General features: G+C 38.3%; 1 protein-coding gene across 8 annotated transcripts in view; it reads left to right on the top strand.

Moving 5' to 3' along the window:
• Positions 1 to 25,052, top strand: part of Svil (supervillin) — a 226,297-nt gene that overhangs the window by 120,930 nt on the left and 80,315 nt on the right. For 6 of the 8 annotated variants that reach the window (XM_078023452.1, XM_078023450.1, XM_078023454.1 and 3 more), the window contains 5 exons: positions 8,110 to 8,167; positions 12,392 to 12,483; positions 20,322 to 20,376; positions 20,486 to 20,637; positions 23,147 to 23,831. In XM_078023452.1, the coding sequence (XP_077879578.1) occupies positions 20,369 to 20,376; positions 20,486 to 20,637; positions 23,147 to 23,831 (845 nt within the window). In that variant the 5' untranslated portion in view covers positions 8,110 to 8,167; positions 12,392 to 12,483; positions 20,322 to 20,368. Of the gene's footprint in view, positions 1 to 6,285; positions 6,479 to 8,109; positions 8,168 to 12,391; positions 12,484 to 18,514; positions 18,540 to 20,321; positions 20,377 to 20,485; positions 20,638 to 23,146; positions 23,832 to 25,052 lie in introns of those variants that run through there. The other 2 variants (XM_078023451.1, XM_021732448.3) reach the window with 2 other exon arrangements.

Here is a 25,052-nt window from a genome sequence, read left to right as displayed (position 1 = left end):
TGTTGTAGCATGTGTCAGAATGTCATTCCTTTTTGAGGCTAAATAATATTCCATTGTTTGCATATTTCAGTGTACTAATTATTTATTTACTTACTAATTTTTGTGATGCTGGAGATCAAACCTAGGGACTTGTGCACACTAGGAAAGTACCTATACACCTAGGTACATCCCCAGCCCTCAGTGTACACTTTAAACATGGAACTGACCTTTGTTTTGTATTCTTGCTCTGAAAATCATTCGCTGTATTTTTCTTCCCAAGAATCATTTTCCATACATTCAAAATCAGCCAGAAATCAAAATAATTTGAGATCACTTTCACTATAAATGCAAGCATTACTTATTTGAACATTTATTTTAGAGACATTAATAAGTCTTTGAGGAGATTGCAATAAGCCTTCCTTTCAAAAAAAGAATTCTTAAGTATAGAAAAGCTGGCATGGTTTCCTTTCAACACATCTGATAAAGAAATAGCTGTGAGTTGTAATATATCTGATTGTTGAAAGTACTTTTGCCCTTTCATCTCCACATACGTGGCCTGTTTTAAATTACCTTATGTAGTGATGTAACGCAAAATTTTATTTGCAGACTTGTCCAAAATATGACTACTAACCAGAATTCACAGAGCATTTTGCAGCACACACAGGAGGAGAATTGAACTAAAATAAGGAGTCTGGAATGTATTAATAACCAGTATGTGATAAAGGGGAAATGAACAGGACTGAATGGGCTTCCCACTCATGGGATTACCTCATGTCAGGCAGTTCTGCCTCAGATTAAGGGTCTATACACATAAATAAAATCCACCAAAGAAAATGAGAAGACCATTTAAGCTGTTTCTGGCATGCAGAATACTCCTTTAGTAGGCTATAAAAATACATCTTTAACTTTGGAATTTCAGTCCAGCCGTCATCTGTAGTACCTTATAGGTGGTTTCATTAAAATGATTTCCGTGGCACTTAATTTAAAAAAATGTACCTGTAACTCACAACAGTTTGTCTGAAGACAACTATTGGTGAAATTTTCACCCTGTACTATGTTACCTATTTATATTTCAGCTGACTCTCCCATGGATGGGTGGGGGGAAACTTCCATATTTATTCAGGAGAACTCAGTAAGGATGGCACCACAGGGGCCTTGGGAGGAGGAGACCCACGTCTGAATCACTTCCCAACAAGGAGGTCCATGTGTAGATAGCAAATTATGCTCCAGTATCAGAGTGTTCCGCACATTCTCTGACTTAATTCTGACCTTACCTGCCTGCCTACTTCTCTGATGTTATTTTGGTTGGCCAGGGAATGTGGATTTTGCTTTTAGAGTTGTCTATTCAGGCTTCACTATTTATCCTAGATTGCATGCTGTCTTGCTTTTCTCATATGCAAATGGGGGTGGTAATAGGATCTCCCTAGCAGGTTTGGAGAGGACCCAATGAGTTCAGTCCCACCAGGACTCAGTATGGTGATGAAGGAGTAAAGGACACAGGTCCTGTGCTTTACCTTGTCACACCAGCTATAGTAGAAAATATGCAGTTATCAGTTGTGGTGTACGGTAATTTCCCTTGTCATTGGTTATTTCCATTTTCTCCTCCAAGAGGACGACCCCAGAGGACAGCTGTCACTTTTGTTGCAGGGTGTTGGAGTGTCCTCAGCATGACACCTGACAGGGGACTGGCTCCTCAGATGGCCTCCCTGTAACCTGAGCCACAGCAGTGAACTCTGCTGCACAGTCCCTGAGGGTTTAATACCACTATCCTTTGTCATCTGACACTCTTATCTTTTGACCTTGGCTTTTTGGGGAGCTGATCCTTCCTACCTAGACTCATACTGACATTGTCAATAGTTGGACCTCAGGAATCATCTTCCCTGTTTTAACCAACACATGATGTCCCCAGTGAATCTCCAATATTGTCTTCTTATTTCTTCCTGGACACAAATATTTATGCTCCACAGCATCACTTCACGTTGTAGGAAAGACGGGATTTCATTAGGAGTCGCAAGTTGAGCAAAGAGTAGTGTATTAGCTTTTCATCACTGTTACCAAAATATCTGACATAAACAACATAGGGGAGGGAAGATTGAATCTGGTTCACTGTTTCAGTCTATGGTTGGCTGGCCCCTTTGTTCTGGGCCTGAGGTATGAGGCAGAATATCTTGCTGGAAGGACATGACAGAGGAAAGCTGCTCAGCTCATGGCAGCCAAGAAACAGAGAGGGAGAGGGAGAAATAAACAGGAAGGAGCCAGGGACAAGATATAGTAAAGGGCACAGATATAGTACTGAGGGGTCTCATCCCTAAGGATTCACTCCCTTCTACTAGGTCCCAACTCCTATACTTTCCACCATTTCCCAATAATCTGTTCAACTTCTGAGTCCCTCAGTGGCTTAATTCATTGATGAGGTCAGAGCCCTCCTGATCTAGTCACTTTTAAGAAGTCCCATCTCAGAACATCACTGCATTAGGGACCAAGCCTTCAACACATGAGTCTACAAGACCCTTGACCTCAATTCAGGACAAGTTTACAAGTCTTCGAGGGACACTTCACATCCAAACAAAAGAAGTAATGATACTTCCCTTTTATGCCACCTATTTAGGAAATAGAATTGGTCAAGAATGAGGTAAAGAGCAAAATTCGTGTCATTGCTTGTCCTGCTTGATTGATTGGTTCAGCCAATATTTATTTATTTTTTTCTTTTTTATTTGTTTTAATTAGTTACACATGACAGTACAATGATCTTGACATATCATTCATTTGAATCAGATGGGATATAATATCTCATTTTTCTGAGTATACAGGTTGCAGAATCACATTGGTCATGCATTCACATATATACACACAGTAATAATAATGTCTGTTTCATTCTACTATCCTTCTTATCTCCCCAACCCCTCCCCTCCCCTCCCATCACTTCTCTCTACCTGATCTAGGGTAACGCTATTCTTTTTTTTTTTCTCACATCTTCATACATGTATTTTGTATAACAATGAGGGTCTCCTTCCACCATCCATGCAGTTCCCTTTCTCCCTCCCTTTCCCTCCTATCCCTCTGCCCTAGGTAGAGGTAATCTTCTTCCCAGCCAATATTTATTATTTGTTCTGAGTCTTGCACTGGACTAGAAATGCACTCAGAAGTGTCTCAGGTTGCTCCTCAAGTTTCTATAATCCTGAAGCTAGGAGATAGAGAACGTTTTTGAACAGGAAAGATTTGGTAACAGAGAAGTACCAGAAGAGAAAGAAATGTGTAAAAGGCATTACCGAGTAAATTCAGTGTTGGTAGGCAAGGAGCGTTATCTATGTACTTCTTTAGGGTCATGACCTGCATGGGGTTGAGTTGAGAAACGCTGTGTTCTGTGTTACCATGGGTTTTGGTGATTGTCTGGGTCAACTCCTTAATCAGTAGCCAAGAACATGGATGAGCATAGAAGAAATGGGCAGGTTGCTAGGTGCATAGGTCCATAAGCACAATTTCTTTCACCCTTGAATTTCTTCTGGATGTTTAGCCTAGTTCCAAGCCTTGGGGAAATTAAGAGGTCAAATTGCCTTCTTTTTTATTTGTGCTTGTTTTGGTGATTATAGAAGTAAATCTTGTTTATTTGGATACTTTGAGAAATGGCAGGGGATACACAATCTGAGTTGTGAAATATTTGCATCAATTTACTGTCTTTCAGAGCAGGTATATGTGTATATCCCTGGGATAGCATAATATTAAACATTTTCTAAATTACTAATTGAGTGTCAGACTTGATTTTCTTTGCATTCTACTTACCCATCTTAAATATGTTCCCGTTTGCCCACTGATTCCAGTTTTATACATACATAAGCAAACTCATGGTAAACATCCTCATGTTCATTTATGGTAGAATTACCAAATCATCATTTCCTACATTTAACATCCGCCTGCCCTTCTCCAATAAGGTGGAAGCACAGGGAGAGCAGGAGGAATCATAGAGGACTCAGTTGCACATTTTTTATGCTCTCCATCCAGGTTGCTGTTTTGTGTCTGCCTCAGTTACTCAAGACTGGGTTCAGTTCTAGTTTTGAGGAACATGTGTGAGACCTAAACTGGACCTAGAAATTACATGAGGTTTGTGAAAAACAGCCAATGGCTGACCTGACCACTCCTGCTGGGATCAGCCTGGCCCTTTACCAGTTAAACCAACAGGCGCTATGAGGCTACAAGACCCTGATCTCAATTCAGGACCAGTTTACAGAAATGGCCCCTATTATTTTGTGTTTGGACTGATCAAGAATATAGGAATTATCCTGGGGAGAGTCAAAGGATGTGGATTTCTAGATTGACATTGCCGTACCATGTATTATATGACCTTGAGGGAGTCATCTAACATTTTGCAAAATGACCAGGTGACCAGAGTTGCATTTACCTCTGAGTTGCATCCTAGTCCTTCTTATTGTTATTTTGAGACAGGGTCTCACTAAGTTGTGAGGCTGACTTTGACCTTTCCACCCTCCTGCTTCAGCCTCCCAAGTCACTGAGATTACCAGCATTCACCACCAAATCTCGTTCTCATGGGTACTTTCTATTGATGTCAAATGTTGGTTTCCTCACAGTCTTATTTGGTTTCCAGTGGATGAAGTATTTAAATAGTAGATTAAATTTTATGTTCCTATTTTCATGAAGAATTTTCTGATTTTTTTTTCTTTGAACAGTGAAGCGGTATTTAAATCAGTTTGCTCTGTATGATAATTGGGAAGTGAAATAAGATTCTATTGCCAACTTAAAGAGAATATTCAAATTCTTTATCTTGTGTACTTGAAGCGTATTTTAAAAAATTAGAATAGATTCATTCCTTAATAATACTTCAAATGAGATATTTAGAGTCTTTTAGGATAATAAAAATTGAATAGTCTACTTACAAGGGTGGTTTTCTGGAAACTAAATAGTAAAGAACAAGTGAGACTATGTTCTATAAATTAAGTTCCTTGTAAAAGATTATTATAGATATTGTTTAAGTTCATCTATCCAGAATCACCACTTCCACTATTTTCTCCCTGCTCTCTTCTTCCAACACCTCCTTTTCCCTTTTTGTTCCTAATTACCTGTAACTTTACAATGAAGTTTCCCCCACGGTTATCCACATGACCTAATTATTCTTGCAGAGTTTTCTTAGCTGCCTTATTTGCTGTATTTCCTTTCAGTTTTCTAAGAGGTAATGAGAAGTATAGAGAAAATGCCAAATGCTGCCACTGATCCATGTAGTAACCAGTGTTGAGGTATTTTATGTTTATGCACCTTAATTTGGTGTCTAATCCATTTGCAACTTCAGTGGGTTTATATTTTAGAACTCAGTCTGGCTTAAATGTAGAATATAAAATCCACAAAGCTCTTTCAGAATGTGATCTCCGGCTTTCAAAAAAACATTACTCCATGATTTCATATGGTCTTTCAGCCAACATTTATTGTAGACCTACTATATGCCAGGTACAGTGTTGAGGATGAAAGACAAGCTCAGGGTTCCTGCCTCTGGGTGGGCCTGGGGTGAATGAATCATGATCATCATTTACATCCACAAGATCCCTTGTCCCCGTCACTAACCAGTTGTCTCCCCAGAAGCAAGTTATTGCTCTAGCTCTATTTCCTTTTGTAATTGAGCCCATTTCCCTTGGTTCTCTTTGATGCCCCTTTTAGCTGTGAAATGTTCAGTCTCTAATTATTGTAAATTGTTCCTTGAATTGCATTCACTGCTTAAGCCCACCAGCGACACACTGCGGTTAAAAATAAACAGGGAACAGTCTTATTGGTAAAGCTTAACACCTTCTGTCTCAAATTAAAATTTTTGAACCTCTAGTAATATCTGCCCTTTTATTTTCCCACAGTTCCACTCATGTGCTGTTCATAAGTCTTAACTCTTAAGTATGAATTTTTGGCTCCCTGTTAGATAAAATACTTCATTTAACTTAGTCAAAGCCAAACTTGGTGAAGCCTGGGGGGGGGGGCTTAGGAGGCTTCCCTTGTTCCCAGTACATCGAGATCCTTCTAGTATGTTTGTTTGATTCCTTCTACTATGTTTATTTGTTTGTTTGTTTGTTTTTAAAGAAAGGAGGAGTTGTTTGGAACTGCCCCATGATGGTTAGGTGGCAACATTGTCTATACAACCAAAGCATGCGCTGCGTTTCAGCCATGGCTTTGCAGTGGCAATATCATAAATGTCCCATCACTTGGAACCCAGTCTGTTTCGGCATCTCCAGGCCTCATTGCTGCTTGTAATCTGATTAAGGGGTTTGATTTGTTCCAGCCTGCAGCCTTTTGCTTTGAGTTTACCATACGCTCAAGGACACACAAGTGCCTGGTCGCTCTAGCCCTGCACTGGGAACGATCTCAACCCAGTTTTGCTTAGACCAGCCCAAGGCCGTGGCTGGTTGAGAATCTGTCCTAGAGCAGGCTTTGTTACCAAACCTTCTGTGGGCAACCATGTTCAGAAGTCCAGGGTTTTCCAGCTTGGGAACTTACAAATTTGAGAAACAAGGTAAGGCAAGAGAAATAGCGAATGCACTCATGTATTCGTTTTGTAACATATCTCTTGGAATCCTACATTTTTACCCTGTATTCTCCTGTGTCGGGTTAGTTATACAGTTTTCTCAAAGGATGCTTTAAATATCTAATTGAAATTATAAATGAACTTATCTTGTAATTATTGAAAATGTACATTTTTTTTTCTGTTAATAAGTTAAAGACATTGCTAAACCACTAAAGCCTTTAGATAGGAAAAATTGCAAATTAAATTGGAATGCCCAGACTTTGGATCAAATCCTGGATGTGCTGCGCTTTAGCTAAAATATTTTTCTAAACCAAATGCTGTATGTACTAAATTATTTCCAGTAGGCAGTGGTGAGTGAGTCTCTTTTTATTAACTCTTCATATGAGACAGTTTGAAACAAAACATTGTCTTTCCAGCCCAGAGGAAGATACTTGCTTTTAATTTAGTTGCTAAAGTGATATCACAGACTCAATGTGCTCTTTGAACAAATATGAGCTGCTGAGGTTCTTTTGAATGCTAGATCTGAAATTTAGCCACTATATATCAGAAGTATTGACAGCACAAATGCACTATTAAGAAGTGACTGAAACACTTCAGACCTCAGATTCAGGAATTTTCTTCTACAATCTTTGATGGCTTTTTGAACCGAATTCTCCTTTAAATAACTAACGAAATGCATGTGTATTTATTTACAAGAAAAATCCGGATGTTTAGTTGGCATTCAGCTTTCATTTTATTGTGTTCTCTGGTTGGTCAGGATTTCCAGATTTTGGGATTAAGAATGTATTTGGATGGATAATGAAGTGTCAGCATCTGGTGTGTTTTGTACATTTTTTCCTCAGGCTTCTGCTCCTAAATATTAAATAGTAAAAGGTGCTTCCTTAGGGGAAGCGGTTTCTGTAAGTGGTCTACTTGTGGCTTTCTGGGTGGACAAATAGTTACTTAGCCAAAAACTATAAAACAGATTACTTGCTATTAAACTGGTTATAAATTTTGTCTATGCCTGGCTTTGATTAACCCATTCACCAGGGATGTGTGTTTTTCCTGTATGGAATTGTTATCAGCTGTCTTTACATAATAGGTATCTTATCTTCAGTGGTTATTTTGATGTGTCATTACTGTTCAGATTCTAGTGAAAGCAAAAACAATACAACTGGGGTTTCTCTTGCTCTTTAGTCCCCCAAATCTCTCATTCTTTAAAGACATCTCAAATTTCTCAGGGAGATTACTTTCAACATTTGTGATTACCTTCACTAAAACTGTTCAATTTTTCTCCTTTTTGTTTTCTGGAATAGATAGCTATATCATTTGGTATTTAATTGCTTCAAGTTATTCTTATTGTCATAAAATATTAAATAATAGTATTGAACTGTGTCCGAATATTTTAACTCATGAAGTGTATCAGTTACTTTTCAGTAGAAGGAAAAAAAATTAGATTTGTCTATGTAAGAATTATATGTGGAATTTTATTCTTTTTAATTTTTGTATTTCTTGTCTGTCTAGTGGTTTTCTTTTTTCTTAAATTATATAGTCAAAGGGAGTTTGAAAGATGTTTTCCAATGGAAATTTTTAACTTACTGTGTAACTCTTTCAATGTTACATTATTTCTTTTCCCTTAGATTTCAACAAGAAAAACTTAAACTTCGTGGGATTCCCACATCAAAGAAAAGTTCCAAGGTAATGTAGCCTTTGTTCAAGGAATCTTAAAGTTTGGAGATTCATAATAGCTTTTAAATGATTCTCTAAAAGTCCTCCTTTTTTTTTTTTTTTTTTAATTGTGTGCTGGGGATCAAACCTAGGGCCTTCTGTGTGCTAAGCATACACTCTGCCACTGAGCTATACCCCAAACTCATAGTCTCTTAAATTCCTAAGTCTTTTATGTGTTTGGCAATATGTTTTCTCCCCAGAGTTCTATTCATTAAAATATATGGAGCAAGGGATATAACTCAAAGCTTTAGCAGATTCCTAGCATGTGCAAAGACCTGGGTTCAACTGCCAGCATCGAAGCCGGGGATGGGGGGAGGATACACACACACACACACACACACACACACACACACACACACACATACTCTGTAGACACATACAGAGAAGAGAGAGAGAACACAAGCAAACTGACTTAACAGTATACTTGGGCAGCAGAGATTTAAATCTTTTTGGATTTAATGCTATTTATGATAACTGTTTAGGGAATTGAATGTGTGGCTTATAACTAGTTGCAAACTTATAGAGCTGTTTTCTTTTTTCTTTCTCACATCTACCTCCAAGCTTGGTTTATCCCTTTATAGTCTGTCCATCATGTAAGGGAGCTTAACCTTGTCCCTCCCCCTCTCTTTCCTGCCCACCATTCCTTCCTTCCACCCATCCCTTCTTCTTTCCCTCCCTCCCTCCCTGTCTGCACCCACTCCTCTGTCCATGAGGAGTTCTCATTGCCTGGTGTTAGCATCTCTCTCAGCCTGTCTGCACTTCATTTCTCTTGGCTGCAGGATATTATGGGTGCTGATTTGATTTACCTAAGGTGCTAAGACTCCATGGCCCATTATCATTGATGTAAGATAATGTAAAAATGAAAGTGCATGCCAGATAAGTGGCTCGAACGCAGGTGTTCCATCATAAAACATTGTCACTGATACCATCTGGTATTCTCAAGTAGAGGCACCAAGTCATTGTTCCCTCCCTACACACTCAGGCAGGGATCCCAACTTATACTTCATTGTACTAGAAGAACCCAACTCCTGATCCACCCTTCATTTCACTCCGATGCTCTTGTCCGTAATGTGTTGTGACATTGTTACTGTACTAGAAAGGACTTGCATTTTCTTAGCATCAGAAAAAATAGTTGTCAGACTCCTGTTTTCATCAGGCAGAGCCTAACTCTGCATTCGAAAATTGGAGAGTTGATTTTACAAACACTCTAGATAGGACAAATCCTTGGTGTATTTCATATACTTCTAAATATAAGATAAATTAGAACAATAATGATTCAGGGTCATTAGTAAGGTCATCTCATCGACTGACTGATGAAATCACTAATAGAGTACTTGACCTACCCCTGTTCAGCATCTTTGGCATGTTTTTAATAGAACTTGTGGCTCATTTCCCAATACGTCTCAGCATTTTGGCCTAATTGGAATACAGATGATAAATGACTAAAAAAAAGAAAGAAAAGGAAAAGGAATCAGGAAAGCATCACTTATTCAAAGACAGGAAAAGCATGAAATACAAAAGTCAGACACTTCAGTGTGGATAGCAATTCAAAGGGATACAGCAGTTGTAAAATCATGGCCATTATTTTATGGATACCTATGAAAATCTCTGGCTTACTCGGCATGGGACTAAGGACAAAATGTGCTAGAGGTCTAAGAGCCTACCCGCTGGTCCAGTGGACACCAGCTAGAGAGATGAGGTAGATGAGGTAGATGAGATTGCACCTCCCTTATCTTGTAATTTACAATTGTGTAGCAGAGCAAACAGACTGTAAGGGAGCCTTGTGACAGCAAGGGTGCTGGAGAGTGTTTGAGGATAGCAGCACCGCATCCTTCTCTCCTTTTAATAAAATCTGCCCTTATTGCTGCTTCTGGGCATGTAAGTAGGTTAATGGGACATGTTTAAAAAAATGTATCATGGAAGCAGAAGGCAAGGTCTTCTGCACTGACTGAAGTCAAGGAAGGAAGGTACAGGAATGACAAAATGAGTCACAGGAATGGGCACTATTTCAGAGAAGATAATTGCATAAAAATGCAATGTTTCTTAATATTAGAACATTCGAATTTTATAATCGCAAAAACTAAGGCCATCGTGTACTTCAGTTAGAAATGGAGAGATGCTTTCATACTGACGTACAGGCTCAGGACACTTTTGGTTGAGGAGCAAGCACACCATGGCCTGCAGAGGTTGTCTCTCCAGGGTCCCCTTGTCCCAGGGATGAAAAGAGGACGAACAAGATCTGGCATCCAAGCTCAGGCTGTGGAGTTCCCCATCTTGGGAGCTGTGCTTTGGCACTTCTGACAACTCGGGAAAGACAAGAGGCTGGTGTAAGGGCTCTTTGGGGTATGTGTTTTATCAGCCATATTAGGACATCCCAACAGTATTTTCACTGCTGGTGAAAGTCCAGGGAAGAGATACCCATGTTTTTTTAAGAACCTGGTTTCTCATGCTGATTTAAAAGGTCTTGCATTTACCACAGCTTTCTCAATTCCCTTGAGCTCTGAGCCCAAGCCCCAGGTTCCCTCTGGGTCTGTTTGTTCTTCCTCTCTGCCCATCTGCTTCCTGTGAAGTTATCAGGCATGTGGCAGGAATGGGGGAGGGAGGCACCCGGAACAGGAGCAGAGTAAGGCAGCCACATGGGTTCCAGCTTATGTATGTAGAGCTGTAACTTTTAGAAAGAGATTTATAAATGTATGCTAATATACTAATATTTCATGCCTAGGTACAAGGTGGGAAAAGGTGGTAAAGAGAGAAGTTTTTCCAATCATATACTATTCTGAAGTTGAGAGAAGGACAGAAAGGAAGTAGCAGGGAAGGGAGAGAAGGGAAGGGGAAAGAAGGGGGAGGGGAGGGAAGGGAAGGGGAAAGGAAGGGAGAGGAGGAGAGGGGAGAGGGGAGAAGAAAGGAAGGAAAGAAGGAAAAAGATAACTGATGTTGCTGAATATATTATTCTCAATAATTGTGATGATTTTGTCCCTGGTTATCACATCAATGTATATAAATTATATAGATACTTTATGAAAAAGTATAGTATATAGCTAAAGTATTTTATAGCAGTCATTCACTCATTTAATAGATATTTACTGATCTTTTTTAAGACTAGGGATATAGCTCAGTGGTAGAGCATGTGCATAGCATGAGGTTCTGGGTTTGATCCTCAGCACCACACACACACACACACACACACACACACACACACACACACACACACAGCCTATCAAAATATTTAAATTAGCAATTAAATATTCAATTAAAATGGTATGCTACTTAAGTAGGATACATTTCTGCAGTTATTTAATTTTTTTAGGAGTATACTAAATCACACACCTGCATATAACACTGAAAATAATCATCTCTGCCTTACAATTCACTGTTTAGACATTGAGGTTATTTTTTTTTTCCCCAGTACTGGAGATTCCACCCAGGTCCTTGCATGTGCTAGGCTATCACTCTACCACTGAACTAGCCCTTGTAAAATTTTATTTTGAGACAGAGTATCTTACTAGGTTGCTCAGGCTGGCCTGAAACTTGCAATCTTCCTGCCTTAGCCTCCTGAGTAGAGCTGGGATTACAGGTGTCTTGCCACTATACCAGCTCATTGATATTAGTTCTGATTAGGCAAATTGTCTTTAAGCTAATCTAGTACATGGTTTATAAAGCTTAATTATTTTCAATATTTTATTAAATATGTGAGTCCAAATTTTTATTATAAGTTTTCTGCATTTACATGAGGTAAATTTCTGATGGGTTTGGTTCTACAAAGGTTTGATGGTGCACAATGCTTTAAAATGAAATTCCTTCCAATTTAATTTGTACATAAAGGATAGATTGTTCAAGTGTCCCTCTTAGACAGTATGCCCAGCAACTTACTCAGAATTTTCTTAGGGCTGTATGGAAATGTACCCCTATAGAGACAAATAGGAAGAGATAGAGGGTATATTAGACAGTTTCGCATTACTACAACAAAATAGTTCAATGATAGAGCACATAACTAGCATGTGTGAGGCTAGTTTTTCAGCACTGAAATAAAAAAGTACAAATTTTAAAAGTTTACTAAAACGCCCTCCAAAAGAAAACATTTTTCACTATGTGTGACAACAGCGTGATTCTTTATGTTCTGCATTTTTTTCACATAATAACCTATATATTGATTTAAATGGTCTTTCAATACTTTATTAATGGAATGACTTTTAGTTTTCAGAAAGAGTTCTCATTTGACAATAAAGAAAAACTCACTTCCCGCAAAAGTAGATTCGATGCTGAAATTTTAACTACACTTCCTAAAGGTAAGACTTTTTCAAAACGGCTAGCCAATGTCTGGGCACCCAAGGATAGCATGATCTAAGTCTTTGGAGGGATTCTCTCACTTCTCACCTCATCCAAGAATGAGCTTCAAGTCATGTGCCTTCTTTAAATCCTCACATTTCTAGCCTTAGACATCCTGGAGATTTTACTGGAGGCTTCATGAGGAGAGGGAGAGTCAACTTTCCCTCTTTTCACTCCTTACTTTAACCTTCTCCAAGGGCAGTACACTCCCCTTATCCCCATTCATCTCCATCCACTTATCCCTCTGGGGTCTTCTCCCCTTGCCCTTGGATTCTTACCTTTACACTCAATATCTTAGAGCTCCCTACTGTGCGATCAACAGCTGGTGCACAACATATCATAATCCTTCTTCCCTAAGTCATTACTTACACATGGTGGGTGATGTTTCCATTGTAAAAGGTGCACAATCAGTAAAAATGTATATAACCTACTTTAGGCTGACCCCCTCTAGTTTTGTCTCTAACATGATGTAAGCATTGCTTGATCTGTCTGCCACCAACTGCAACACAAGTACAATGATCATTTAGTAATAGCTCACAAAATGTCCTCATCCCTAGTTCACTACATAGCCTTTACATTAGGAAAACCAGGTTGGATGGAAGGGCAGATTTTTTTCTCTACTCTGAAAGGGGGCAAAAATCAAGACCCAAATAAATTAGATCAAAAGAAATAATCTTTTAATAGGAACTAAATCCAGTTTAAAAGGTGCACTGACAAATTGGAATATATCCTGAGGAACGGAGTGGTTGATTTGCCTAGACTCCATGGATTTCACCTGGTGAAGAAAACTTAAATAGGGACACGTTGCTATTGTCAAATACTAACAAAGCTGTCGACTGAAATATAGGCTTATTCTATGTTTGCCCCAGGGGCCAAGAAAAAAGACTAATGTGAAGAATTAAAAAGGAGGTAGATAAGATTTCACATGAAAAAAGAAAACTGCAATAGCTCATGGTACAGTAGTACCTCTTTATCTGTATGTGATACTTTCCAAGAGCCCTAGTGGATGCCTGAAGCTGCAGATAGCACCAAGCCCTATATATGTGTACTTTGTTCTTTCCTATACATACACACAGGTACGATAGTTTAATTTATAAATTAGGCACAGTAAGGGATTAACAGTAATAACTGCTAATAAAATAGGACAGTTATAATTACAATTATAACCAGATACTGTACTAAAACTTTTGTAATACAGTTTCCATCTCTCTCTCTTCAAAGAGCCAAGACAAATACTAATATTTTCAGACTGCAATCGACCACAGTAACTGAAACTACAGAAGGTGATACTGCTATACCCAGAAAGGAAATGAGCCACATTATGATCTCATAAGCTCTCTGTAAGGCACAAGCATGTGGCCATGTGTTTAGAGTTGGGAAGATGCTCTGGAAGGTTCCTATGTGGATGGGATGTGGACCAGGTGCAAAATGAAATGGCCCTTCCAATTTTTAGGATTCCTTGTGAAAGACAAAGAAACCCAATTTAACCTGAGTCAAATTAAATGTTTAAAATCTGTGAATATAATCGAAGCAAAGTAGAAGAATGAACAGATTGATTTTGGCAATAGCTGAGAAGAGTAGACTGATTAGGCACAGTTCTATATAACAAAAGTTTTTCCATGAGGAGAAAGGGTCCCTCTTCTCCCTTATCTACCCAAGTTCTCTTTTTTTGACAAATGGCACCATAGATAATACCACCACCAAAAAAATTAGGAACGGTTTAAGATGCCAGGTACCTTAAAACTCATATTATAACTTCATATATAACAAAAACTTTAAAGACATGCTTATTAACATTTTATTATGGAATGTATCTTAATTGATTATAAAAGTATAATTTTCACAAAGATGATGATTTTATATATTAACACAATTTTTGTTTCTAAATTAATGAGGCTATAAATCTTCAAAGTGTGCTTAAAACTGCCTATGCCCCTCTTCCCCTGAATTTTGTCTTAGTTCCCTGTGGTCTTATTTCACATAGTCTTTGCTATCTGTGACTTGAGGTAGGCACATTTGGTATTACCAGCGATCTCTCTGTTTCTCTGTCTTAAATCTGTTAGTGATTTTATCTATTGGCTCTTAGCAATATAATGTTAAAAATTGAACTGATTAAATTTTGTTTCAGAGACATAGAGTTTTATGTCTGTTTATAAGTTTGCAGAAGTTTCTTTCTGTTCACTGAGTGAGGGATTCTTGCTCATATGAAACTGGGTCTTAAAATGGTGGTTTCTTTTTCTCTCAGGGACTTTCCTTAAGTGTGTATCGCAAAAGAGAAATCAAGGAATTAAAAATCTTTACCTACGTAAAGGTTATATTGTTAGAATAGATTTTCCATTTTGGAATTATGGGATGGACCAAATGCATTACTCTCTTTAACAGCTTTATTAACATATAATGCACATACCATAGAATTTGTCCATTTAAGGCGTAGAATTCACTGGCTTTTAGTAGTTTCACAGAGGTGTAGGTCCATCTCCACAGTCAATTTTAGAACATTTTCATTATTTCAAAAAGGAAACCCTATACCTTTCAGCTGTCACTCCTTCCCCTCATTCCTCTTGATTGGTAATTACTTATTTTACAAGCTGCTTGTCTTTATATTAGTGGCTGCCTTCCAACTGTGAAAATTAAAGTGTGTTACTCCTATGGGAAGACGGATCAGTGTTCAGAATGTGGCTGGTCTGGCCTGAGCTCCCAGGCTGTCAAGTGACAGAGGAGAGAGAAGTAGAGAAGTGTGCTTGGCACTATCCTACCACTTGTATTTCTTTGGAATATTCTATAGTTCTCAGGTGTGTAGAACTGAATTCAACAATGTCTTTGCCAGAGATTTTCTGTTTCTCAGAGCTAGTTGAAGAAACTATATTTCCCAAGAAAATCACCCAGAAGACTAAAATATCCTAAGTATTGGTGTTATATATTCTCATTACAAAGAATATTTGATAGATACCATTATAGAATATTATGGCCCCACTGTCAACTTTCCTTAAAGGGCCTTACCTGAAAACTGACCAACCAGCTCCTCCAAACAATAACTCCAGAATGAATTCATAGACTCCATATTGTCATAGAAGTACCACTCTAAATTATTCAGATGGGTAGGAGACCAAGGTAGCAGGTGTAAATGGAAAAAAATCCTATGCACGGAAGTCTCAAACTATTTGAAAGCAAAATAGAACATTTCTCTACAAAGGAAATTTGACCATCTATGCGTGTTTGTATCTGGATTGCTTGATGTATTTAGTGTTACTAAATCTGAACCGGTTTTGAATTGTAATTATGACACAGCACACAGTCAATTAAATTAAAGCTATTAGAATCTAATTTTTTAAAATATTCCTATTGTTGATGGACCCCTGGTGCCTGTAATCCTAGTGACCCAGGAGGCTGAGGTAGGAGAATCATAAGTTCAAGATCAGCCTGGGCAACTTAGAGAGACCCTGTCTGAAAATATAAATAGATAGATAGATAGATAGATAGATAGATAGATAGATAGATAGATAGATAGATAGATAGACGGACAGACGGACTGGAGAGGTAGCTGAGTAGTAGAACTCCCCTGGGTTCAATCCTTAATATTACCAGAAAACACATACATACATGCACGTGCACACACACATATACTATATATATATTTTTTTCCTATTAAGATACACATACACACACACACACACCTATATGACTATTGCTTAATTTTAGGAAATATATATGGAAGAATTTACAGATAAAGAGGCATCATGCTGCAACTTACTCAAATATTCAGAAAAAATATTATGTGAAATTATATAAAAATTTTAAAAGGAAAGAAACCTTCAAGATTATCAGAAGATAATTTCAGTAGAACTGTAAATGGTCTCTATATGTGAAACAATGGAGTTACAATATAGATTTCCACAGCAGGGCTAACTTCAGTCCATGACTTTTAGTACTATTATCTCTTTTACAATTCTCCAGAATAATAAACCTGTACAGAAATTCAACCAGAGGGCCTAACGAGGACCATAAGAGCTTATGTAAAATTTGGAATAAAAAAAGAAAGTGCACACACATCAGCAATCCATATAAAATGTCATTCTTTCTTTTTACAACTAAGGTGGTTTCCCATAAGATATATAAAAGTAGTTGTATTACACATTTGTTTTACTAATTTTACTTTTAAATTATGGACTTGGAGAGAAGAAGCCAAACTCAAATCCTTTTTTTGTCTTGTGTATAATTTCTTTTACATGATTTTTGTCTTGCACATAATTTCTTTCTTATAATCTCATGTCTATAGGAATGAGACAAATCTTACTTATTTGTTAGAAAGAATAGACTGAGAAGTAATTATCTGTTTACTGGAGGGTTCCCCTCCCCCCACTAAAATACTCACTATTGATTTCAACTAAGAATTAATAAGTTCACCAATACATTTAAAGTCTATTTTAACTTATGGCCACATTTCATTGCTCAGTAAAATGATCAGATAAGACTGCAAGGTGTTGTTTCAAGCACCCACTATGTTCATGGGTGGATACTAGCTTCTGGGAGCAATAGTTTTGAGTCTGAGTCTGTGTGTGATGGAGAAGAACACAGTAATGGGCAGTCGGATTTGTCTTGGATAATCTGTGGCATTGGAGTCTGGGAATCAGGCTGCCGATCTGAAATTTTTATACTACAATCAATGGTTCTCAATCCAAGACAGTTCCAACAGGGCTTTGAAAACATGGGTATTTTTGTGTCACATAACTGCGGATGATTTAGCATTCAATAGGAGAGAACCAGGGATATTCCATACGCAGGGCTTACATTTCTCACATAAAAGGCCATCAGTACCCCCACAGTGATCTATAATATATTCCGGAGCCAGTCTTCTGAGTCTGTGACCCTAATGGCATACATCTGTGCATCTGTTAAATGCTAACCTAAGACTTTCCATCTGTTGCCCAGAAGTCAGTGGCTACCAGATGGTAATGTTTCCTTCTGAACTGGCCAGGAGAAAGGGGCACAGAGGTCCCTGGAGGACAACTTGATCCACTCCATCCTTCTCTTGGTGTCACTGCTCCAGACTGAGGTTCAGCTTCCGTGATGACCAGCCCTTTTGACTGTTGCCTGCCCCCTCTTTATCTTATCAGTCCTTATTGAAAGAGGGTGTTAATGTTATTGGACCCAAGTCCTTCTGCTCACCACCCAAAAGCCAATACTCAGGAGAAGAGAGTTGGTAGAGTGGAAATCAGATTTATTCAAGGACTATCCCTGAGAAGATGGACAGGGCTGTTGTCCTCAAAGCACCATCTTGGGGAACTCAAGTACACACAAAAAAATGGATTTTATGGGGAGGGAAAGGAAGTATATAGGACTGAGGAAAGTAAGACCACATGCTGAGCAAAGTCTTCATCATTCCAGACACGCGTCTCCTTTTCCCCACCTTTGGCTGGTCATCTCAGTAGGCCTTGATTTCCTAGGGCTAGTTATGAACATGTTATTTTTCTACAATTTAACAGCACAACATTGTATTAGTCAAGAATTAGAAGGGGTGTGACACATCTGATATTATCTGAAGGTCACTGGATGTTCTGGATTCTACAAATCTTAATATCTTGTTAGCTAGGTAAGGGTTTTCTTTAGAATTTAGAAAGATAGGCATAGGGATGGAAAGCAGAAGTCATTCTTTGAAAGAGTGGCAAAGGAGCAGCCACTCTCTTATCATAATGGCACTAGGAAAAGTAGAGCTTTGTGGGTGAGAGGATAGCGTGTTCTCCCATTGAGCTGATCTTCCTGCTGGAATATGGAAATGAAAATAGCAGTAGCAACTTAATGCTCAACTTTTTCACGTACTGTAGAGATCTTTTTTTAAAAGATAATTTCTACAGAAAATTTTAAAATAAGATTTATTGAAATGATAGTAATTTTCAGTAGTTTCTAATTAGAATGAAAAAATATATATGTCTTAACTTTTTCCAGTGGCAGTTATATGACACTGTTTTTGTTTATGTTTTTTATCTTATCCAGTTGAAATAATTTGGGGATAGAAAAGGTAAGTTTCATTATACTTCAGGACTGCAGTAATATACTAATGTATGTCTCCGTTGTGATTTTGAGGCATGGATTTAAGACATCTCTTTCAGGAACCCTGGAATTTGGTTTCAATAAAACTCTTAAGCAGTCTCATCAAAAACACAGCCCCATTCTCTTCTTGGGGTTTAAATAATTAATTAAAATTCTCTGGTATATATATATTTATATCCTTGAAAATATTTTCATAATATATACTATCAGCATTAAAGTTTTATCACCATAATCTCATCAGAGCTAATTTGTTAATTGGGAAGCTATTACTGGCTTCCTTATGCAAGGCAGGAGGCAGGATGCACCCTGATCATTATGCCCTTGTCTTCTAAATAGGAATATAATTAACATTGTAGAGCAAGTTCACCTCAGCCTCCATCTACTCTGATTCAGAGAGATTTCAAAGTCAGAGAGAAAGAAAGAGAGAGAGAGAGAGAGAGAGAGAGAGAGAGAGAGAGAGAGAGAGAGAGAGAGAGAGACACTTTATTTTGAAGCCAAATGCTAATACATCTAAAGTTTTAGGTGTCAGTCCTTTAAAAGTAATAAATTCCCAAACACAAAGGGCATTATAAAAGTTTCATATATATTTGTGTAGTTTTAGACTCATTCCTAAAACTGATTGCTTTAGGAGGTGGGTGACACATCTGATATTATCTGAAGGTCACTGGATAATAATAAGAATCAGAGATTAAAGCAATTGAAAATTAAATTCAACATATTCATATTCCACCCTTTGAGTTTCTCCTGTGACTCAGACTTTTAGCACTGTCATTGGCTGCAGGCTACCCAGCCACCCCTGTTCCTCTGTCTTTCTTTCTCTCCCACCCTTTCCTGAGTCTTCAATAAGAGCCACTCAGATGAACCCTTATGAATTGAAGGAGGAGGAGAGAATAAAGACCTTTATTTTCTACCAACTTGGGCCATTTCTCCAAAGAAACAATTGTCTGGGATCTTAGGTCAGTCATATTCCTGTAGTTGGTGTCACATGAGAACCTCCCAGCCTCATCAAAACATTTTTTTGTTCATCCAGTGCTGCCAGAAGAATTGGGTAATCATTTTATCCATCATCCACCTAAATTATAGCTGGAAACAAACACTGGCATTTCCTTCCAGTAAAAGTCTGTAAGGGGAGGTGTAGGTCCTGCATTGACCTGAACTGTATTTAGTCAAGGTATACCACGTTAGGTAACACAATCATGTAGTTAAGATATTTACAGATTGAATAATAAGGTGAAATAGGAGTGACTATGAATTGGTGACTGTAGCTTTCTAATGGCCCTCTGGCTCTTCAGAGCACTAGTCTCTACTTTTGTAAAAGTTTTCCAGACTATAAGCTGAAAATACATTATTAAGTTATATCAAAGTTAGTAAGAGATATTTGGATTTTGCTAAAAAAAAAAAAAAAAAAAACACCTTACTAGAGAGATCTTGCAAGTGAGGCCTCCTTTGACTCCCCTGGGTGACAGAGAACATTTTTAGCCTAAATTAGTTTATTTCTTAGCCTAGGATATTTGTGTGTGTGTGTGTGGGGGGGTGTTGTGATTGTAATATGGCTGTGTGTACGTGCTTATTCATTTGGCATCTGCCTGCCCTACTAGAAAACAAACTCCAAGAAAGTAGGAACTTGGTCAGTGTCATGTATCTCTGCTCATGAGAGCCAAGAACAGAAATTGGAGTTGAAAAAGCCTATGTTGAATGAATGAATGAAATGAATGCTTGACCACTAACTACTGTACTTTCTTTGTTTTAGTTGCAGAATTAAGAAAACTCTTTGAACCAAAGAAAGAACCTTCAGAAATGAAAAGGTAAGATAAGTAGGAGAGTGTGGCAGTGTGGCAAAGCAGTATTCAATTGTCCCTAAGCAATGATTTTTGGGGGCTCACTATGACTTTTTTTTTTTGGTATATTGCACAGAAAAGAGAGAATTGCAAGGCGCCTGGAAGGGATTGAAAATGAAACCCAGCCCATCCTCTTGCAGAGCTGCACAGGATTAGTGACTCATCGCCTCCTGGAGGAAGACACGCCCAGATACATGAGAGCCACAGACCCTGCCAGCCCCCACACTGGTGAGCATGCGTGACTATCACCAGGCAGGCTGCTCAGCATGTTACCCATAGCTTTTTTAATCTACTGGTATTGGAGAGATATTCAACAAAAGTGCATTATGTGTATATACTCTTTATTAAATGTGTTTATTAAAAACAGCCAGAGTAATCATCATGCATGTGGTCCTCAGGTGTCACAGCAGTAAAAATGACTCTCCTTGGCATATTGCGGGGTAACTGATGATCAGCCATACCCCACCCCCCCACCCCGGACTGGGAATCCTCAAAGGCCAGTGCTCAGCACAGGATCTGCAGTCAGAAATACTTAGGAACTATGTTTGGTAAAGGAATGAATAAGACAGGTGCCTCGTAGTTCTCACAGTAGGTTTGAACTAGATGCCCAGGTATCCAGCAAAAGAGGCAACTGCTTTCAGCAGGGAGAGTTGGAAGGCAAAGCTGGACCTTGAATGATGAGGAAACTTAACTCTGTTTATGCAACAAAGCATTCTTTTAAAATTGTTTTGGAGTATGTAAATGGACTACATGTTGATTTCATTTACTAAGCAGCGTGTCAAACATGACATCTTCTCCTTGATTATTCAGAGTCACTGTTATGGACATCAGCTTGACCTCAGGAGAAAGCAATGCTCTCAGGGCTGATGTTCCCACCCCCAGTCCCTGGCTTTGAGGCCTGCGTTGCTACTTTTTATAGCCAGTGTCTTCTGGTTTCTCCCTCAGAGAGGAATGCTGATCTCACATTGTAATGTTACCAGTTTGCTTATCTATGGTTTCTGGTTTTCTATAGCAAGAAAACTATAGAGAACTAAATTTTTTTTTAATGACATACATGAAGAATCAATAATAAATCAGAATACCAAAATTTATAGCCAGAAGCAAATCCAAGTATTCATAAAATATTAAACTATGCAGCATATAGTAATTTAAGCATCACATATTAGTGAGAAAAGAATTATTTCATAGAATAGTACTGGGGAAATGAGCTCACCAAGAGGGGAGAAAAAGGGGACATATTCCTCTTTCTGCTTCAGTCCAAACCCCAAAATAAGATTCAGTTACTCATGTGATTGTTTTAAACAAAATAATTTGAAACATGAAAACATGGTCAAATATTTAATTCAAGTGAAATAGAAAGTGACATTTGAAGCACAGAAACAATTGAATATAGTGGTTATCATAAATGATAGTAGTAGTAGAAGTATATAGTCACTTGACCTGACTACTTAAGAGATAATATCTGCACTTCAAAGAAAATCTTACTCGTGTGCACTGGAAACAAAACTAAACCTGAGGAGTGCAGGACTGGGTTTCTGTGTGACCTTCACACACTTTACCCCAGCTCTCAGACTTGTCAGTAGCCCAGGTAATTTTGGAAATATTCCTGAAGAAGACACAGGGCTAGTATTCCTATAAAAAATTTACATGAACCAATAAAAATGACACTGCCAGTATTGTATAGGGAAATAAGACTGGGCAGGCATTCCCTAGAAGGAGAAGAGAATATAAATATAAATGAATATAAAAAGAATATAAATGGCTAATAAACAGGTGAGAAAAATACATATATTCTTTTTTTGGTCAAATGCAATTTTTTAAGCAATGAGCACTCAGTATTTCTAAGGAAGCATGTATTGCAGATATAAGTTTAAGTTGCTGTACACTTATAGAAATTTAACAGTCTAGCATGTGTCTCAAAATGATGTACCCTTTGATAAAGCAATTCTACTGTTATACATTGTTCTGCTATGGTAATTATCAGAAAATCAGGCTGATTAAAAGTTAGAAACATAAGCCCAGAAATATGGCAAGAGTTAAATGGATTATGGAATGCCTGTTGGATAGAATATTATAAGGCTTAAAAAAGACTAAAGAAATACATAAAAATGTCAAGTTGTGAATATATTAGTACATAGTTTGATTATTGGTGATTTAGGCTTTTGCCTTTATGTGTTTTCTTGTTAGACTTCCTCTACATCATACATATGTGCTACAGTTGGAAAAAAGCCACTTCTGTAAATATACATATAATCATATATGTTACATATTGTTAGGTTTTATAGAGAGAGAGAGACAGGCCATATTGTTGTACTTACTCTCAGATCCTATGAAACCACAACTTATCACTTGTCAAATTACAGCAGTTACCATATGTGCTGTATTTTCTAGAAAAATCTAAAATTGTCCTTTGGCTTCACATGTGAAGTATTAATTTTAAAAAAAAAGGAAAAGAATTAAGGGAAAATAAGCACTGAAAAAGGCCTGAGGAGGCCCTGGGGAGTGCAGGACTGGGTTTCTGTGTGACCTTCACACACTTTACCCCAGCTCTCAGACTTGTTCAGCATCTCAGGTGAATCATTTTAGGTCTGTAGACCTACATAATAAATCAGTTCCTCACAGCACAAACACTTCAGTGCATATTATGTGCAGCATAGAATGTCTTTATGTGTGTAAATATTGTAACTATAAGTTTTTCCTGGAACCTGTATGTATTATCCATGTGGTCTTCTCATAGGTCGATCAAATGAAGAGGAAGAAATGTCTAAATCTTCTTTAGAAAAACAAGTTCAATCCAAATATTGCACAGAAACCCCAGGGGTCCATGGCGATTCACCGTATGGTTCAAGTACCATGGACACCCACAGTCTTGAGTCCAAAGCTGAAAGAATTGCAAGGTACAAAGCAGAAAGGAGACGTCAGCTGGCAGAAAAATATGGGCTGACTCTGGATCCTGAAGTAGACTCTGAATATTCATCTCGGTATACCAAGTCTAGGAAAGACCCTGATGCTGTTGAGAAACGGGGTGGAAAATGTGAGAAGCAAGAAAAATCAAGCAAAGATTTGAGTTCTCCATACTCCAGGACTGAGACTATGGGGCTCAGGACCTGTGCAGTGGAATCCAGGGACTATGCCCTCCACAGAAGTGAGGTTTCTGATAAGGAGGTGCTGCTAAATATAGAAAACCAAAGAGGATGTCAAGAGCTGAGTGCCACCCGGCAGGCTCAAGACCTGTCCCCAACAGTTGAGAGTTCCTCATCCTTCTCATTCTCTGGGCGAGACTCTTCCTTCGCTGGGCGAGACTCCTGCTTTACTGAAGTGCCAAGGTCCCCAAAGCAAATGTCCAGCTCCTCTCTTCAACATCCTGCCTCCCTGAGCCACTCCAGTGGTGACCAGACACTGGCCCCAGAGGCTCGGTCCAGGTAAGCACACAGCCCAGCACTAACCATCCCGAATCCAGGAAAACACCTGTACCCTCTTTCTCTGCCTTGCTGTGTGGTAGAGTTTGCATATTCTTGGCATTCTATTCAGGTCTCCACTTATTGGAACAATGATATTTTTTGTAACTTCTACAATATCAAAATAAGTTCTACTAGCAAAGCCCAGGACCTATAATCCCAGCAGCTTAGGAGACTGAGGCAGGAGGATGGCAAATTCAAAGCCAGCCTCAGTAACTTAGGCACTTTCAATTCAGTGAAACCCTGTCTTTAAATGAAATATTAAAAAGGGTTGGGGATGTGGCTCAGTGGTCAAGTACCCTAGGTTCAATCCTTGGTCCCCAAAATAGTGCTACTAAAGCAAGAAGGCTCGTATCCTTTTTGTATGTACGATTTGTATGTTCTTTTTGAAAATAACAAACTTTTTAGATGTCTCTAAACTTTCATGGAAGTCTCCCTTCAGGACTCTTCTTTTTATTGTGTTTCTTACCTGCTTTTCATAATTTGTCTTTTTTGTTTTTCTGTAGTTATGTTAAGACTTAGGGTTTTTCACAATTGATTTCATCTTTGATGTTTAGAATCACAGCAGAAGGAGCAAGATCCACTAGTGGGAGTCTCTCAATTTAGGGTGCAGAATGTCTGTAGTATACATTGCATGTCACTATGTGTCAACACACTAAGACACAGTTGTCTATAAGGACACATCATTAAAAAGGATAGACATTAAGAGAAACCATTGTGGAAAAGGACCTACCAAAAATAACAGCTCCCTATGGGGGAAAACTGGGAGAGAGGCTAACTCAGAAAGTCAAATGCCAGGAGAGCCTATGTGTTTGCCTCTAAATTTAAACTGAAAAAGCGTGGTGATCATATTTAAAGCACAATTTATTAAGACATCCTCTTTAAGGGTTTAGAGTCATAGTCTAGGTAGATTCCTAAGTCTGTTTTTCACTTCAAACAAGCAGTACTTTCACAGGTGGATTGAGGAGGCATGAGAAACTACAGTCAAGCAAATTAATTGTATGAAAAATATGTATACATGTGTGTTAGAAAAGTGTGTGTGTGTGTGTGTTTGTGTGTGTGTGTGTGTGTGTGTGTGTGTGTGTGTTGGAAAATACCCCTGTGTGATTCACCTTGGGACAGAGTGATGAACAACACCTGGTCTCTTTTTAAAGTAGCAGTAATATGCCTGAAGCAGATCATTTT

This window comes from Ictidomys tridecemlineatus, chromosome 10, assembly GCF_052094955.1.
Source record: "Ictidomys tridecemlineatus isolate mIctTri1 chromosome 10, mIctTri1.hap1, whole genome shotgun sequence".
In the NCBI taxonomy this organism is placed as follows: Eukaryota; Metazoa; Chordata; class Mammalia; order Rodentia; family Sciuridae; genus Ictidomys; species Ictidomys tridecemlineatus.
This window is presented reverse-complemented; position numbering and strand designations above follow the sequence as displayed.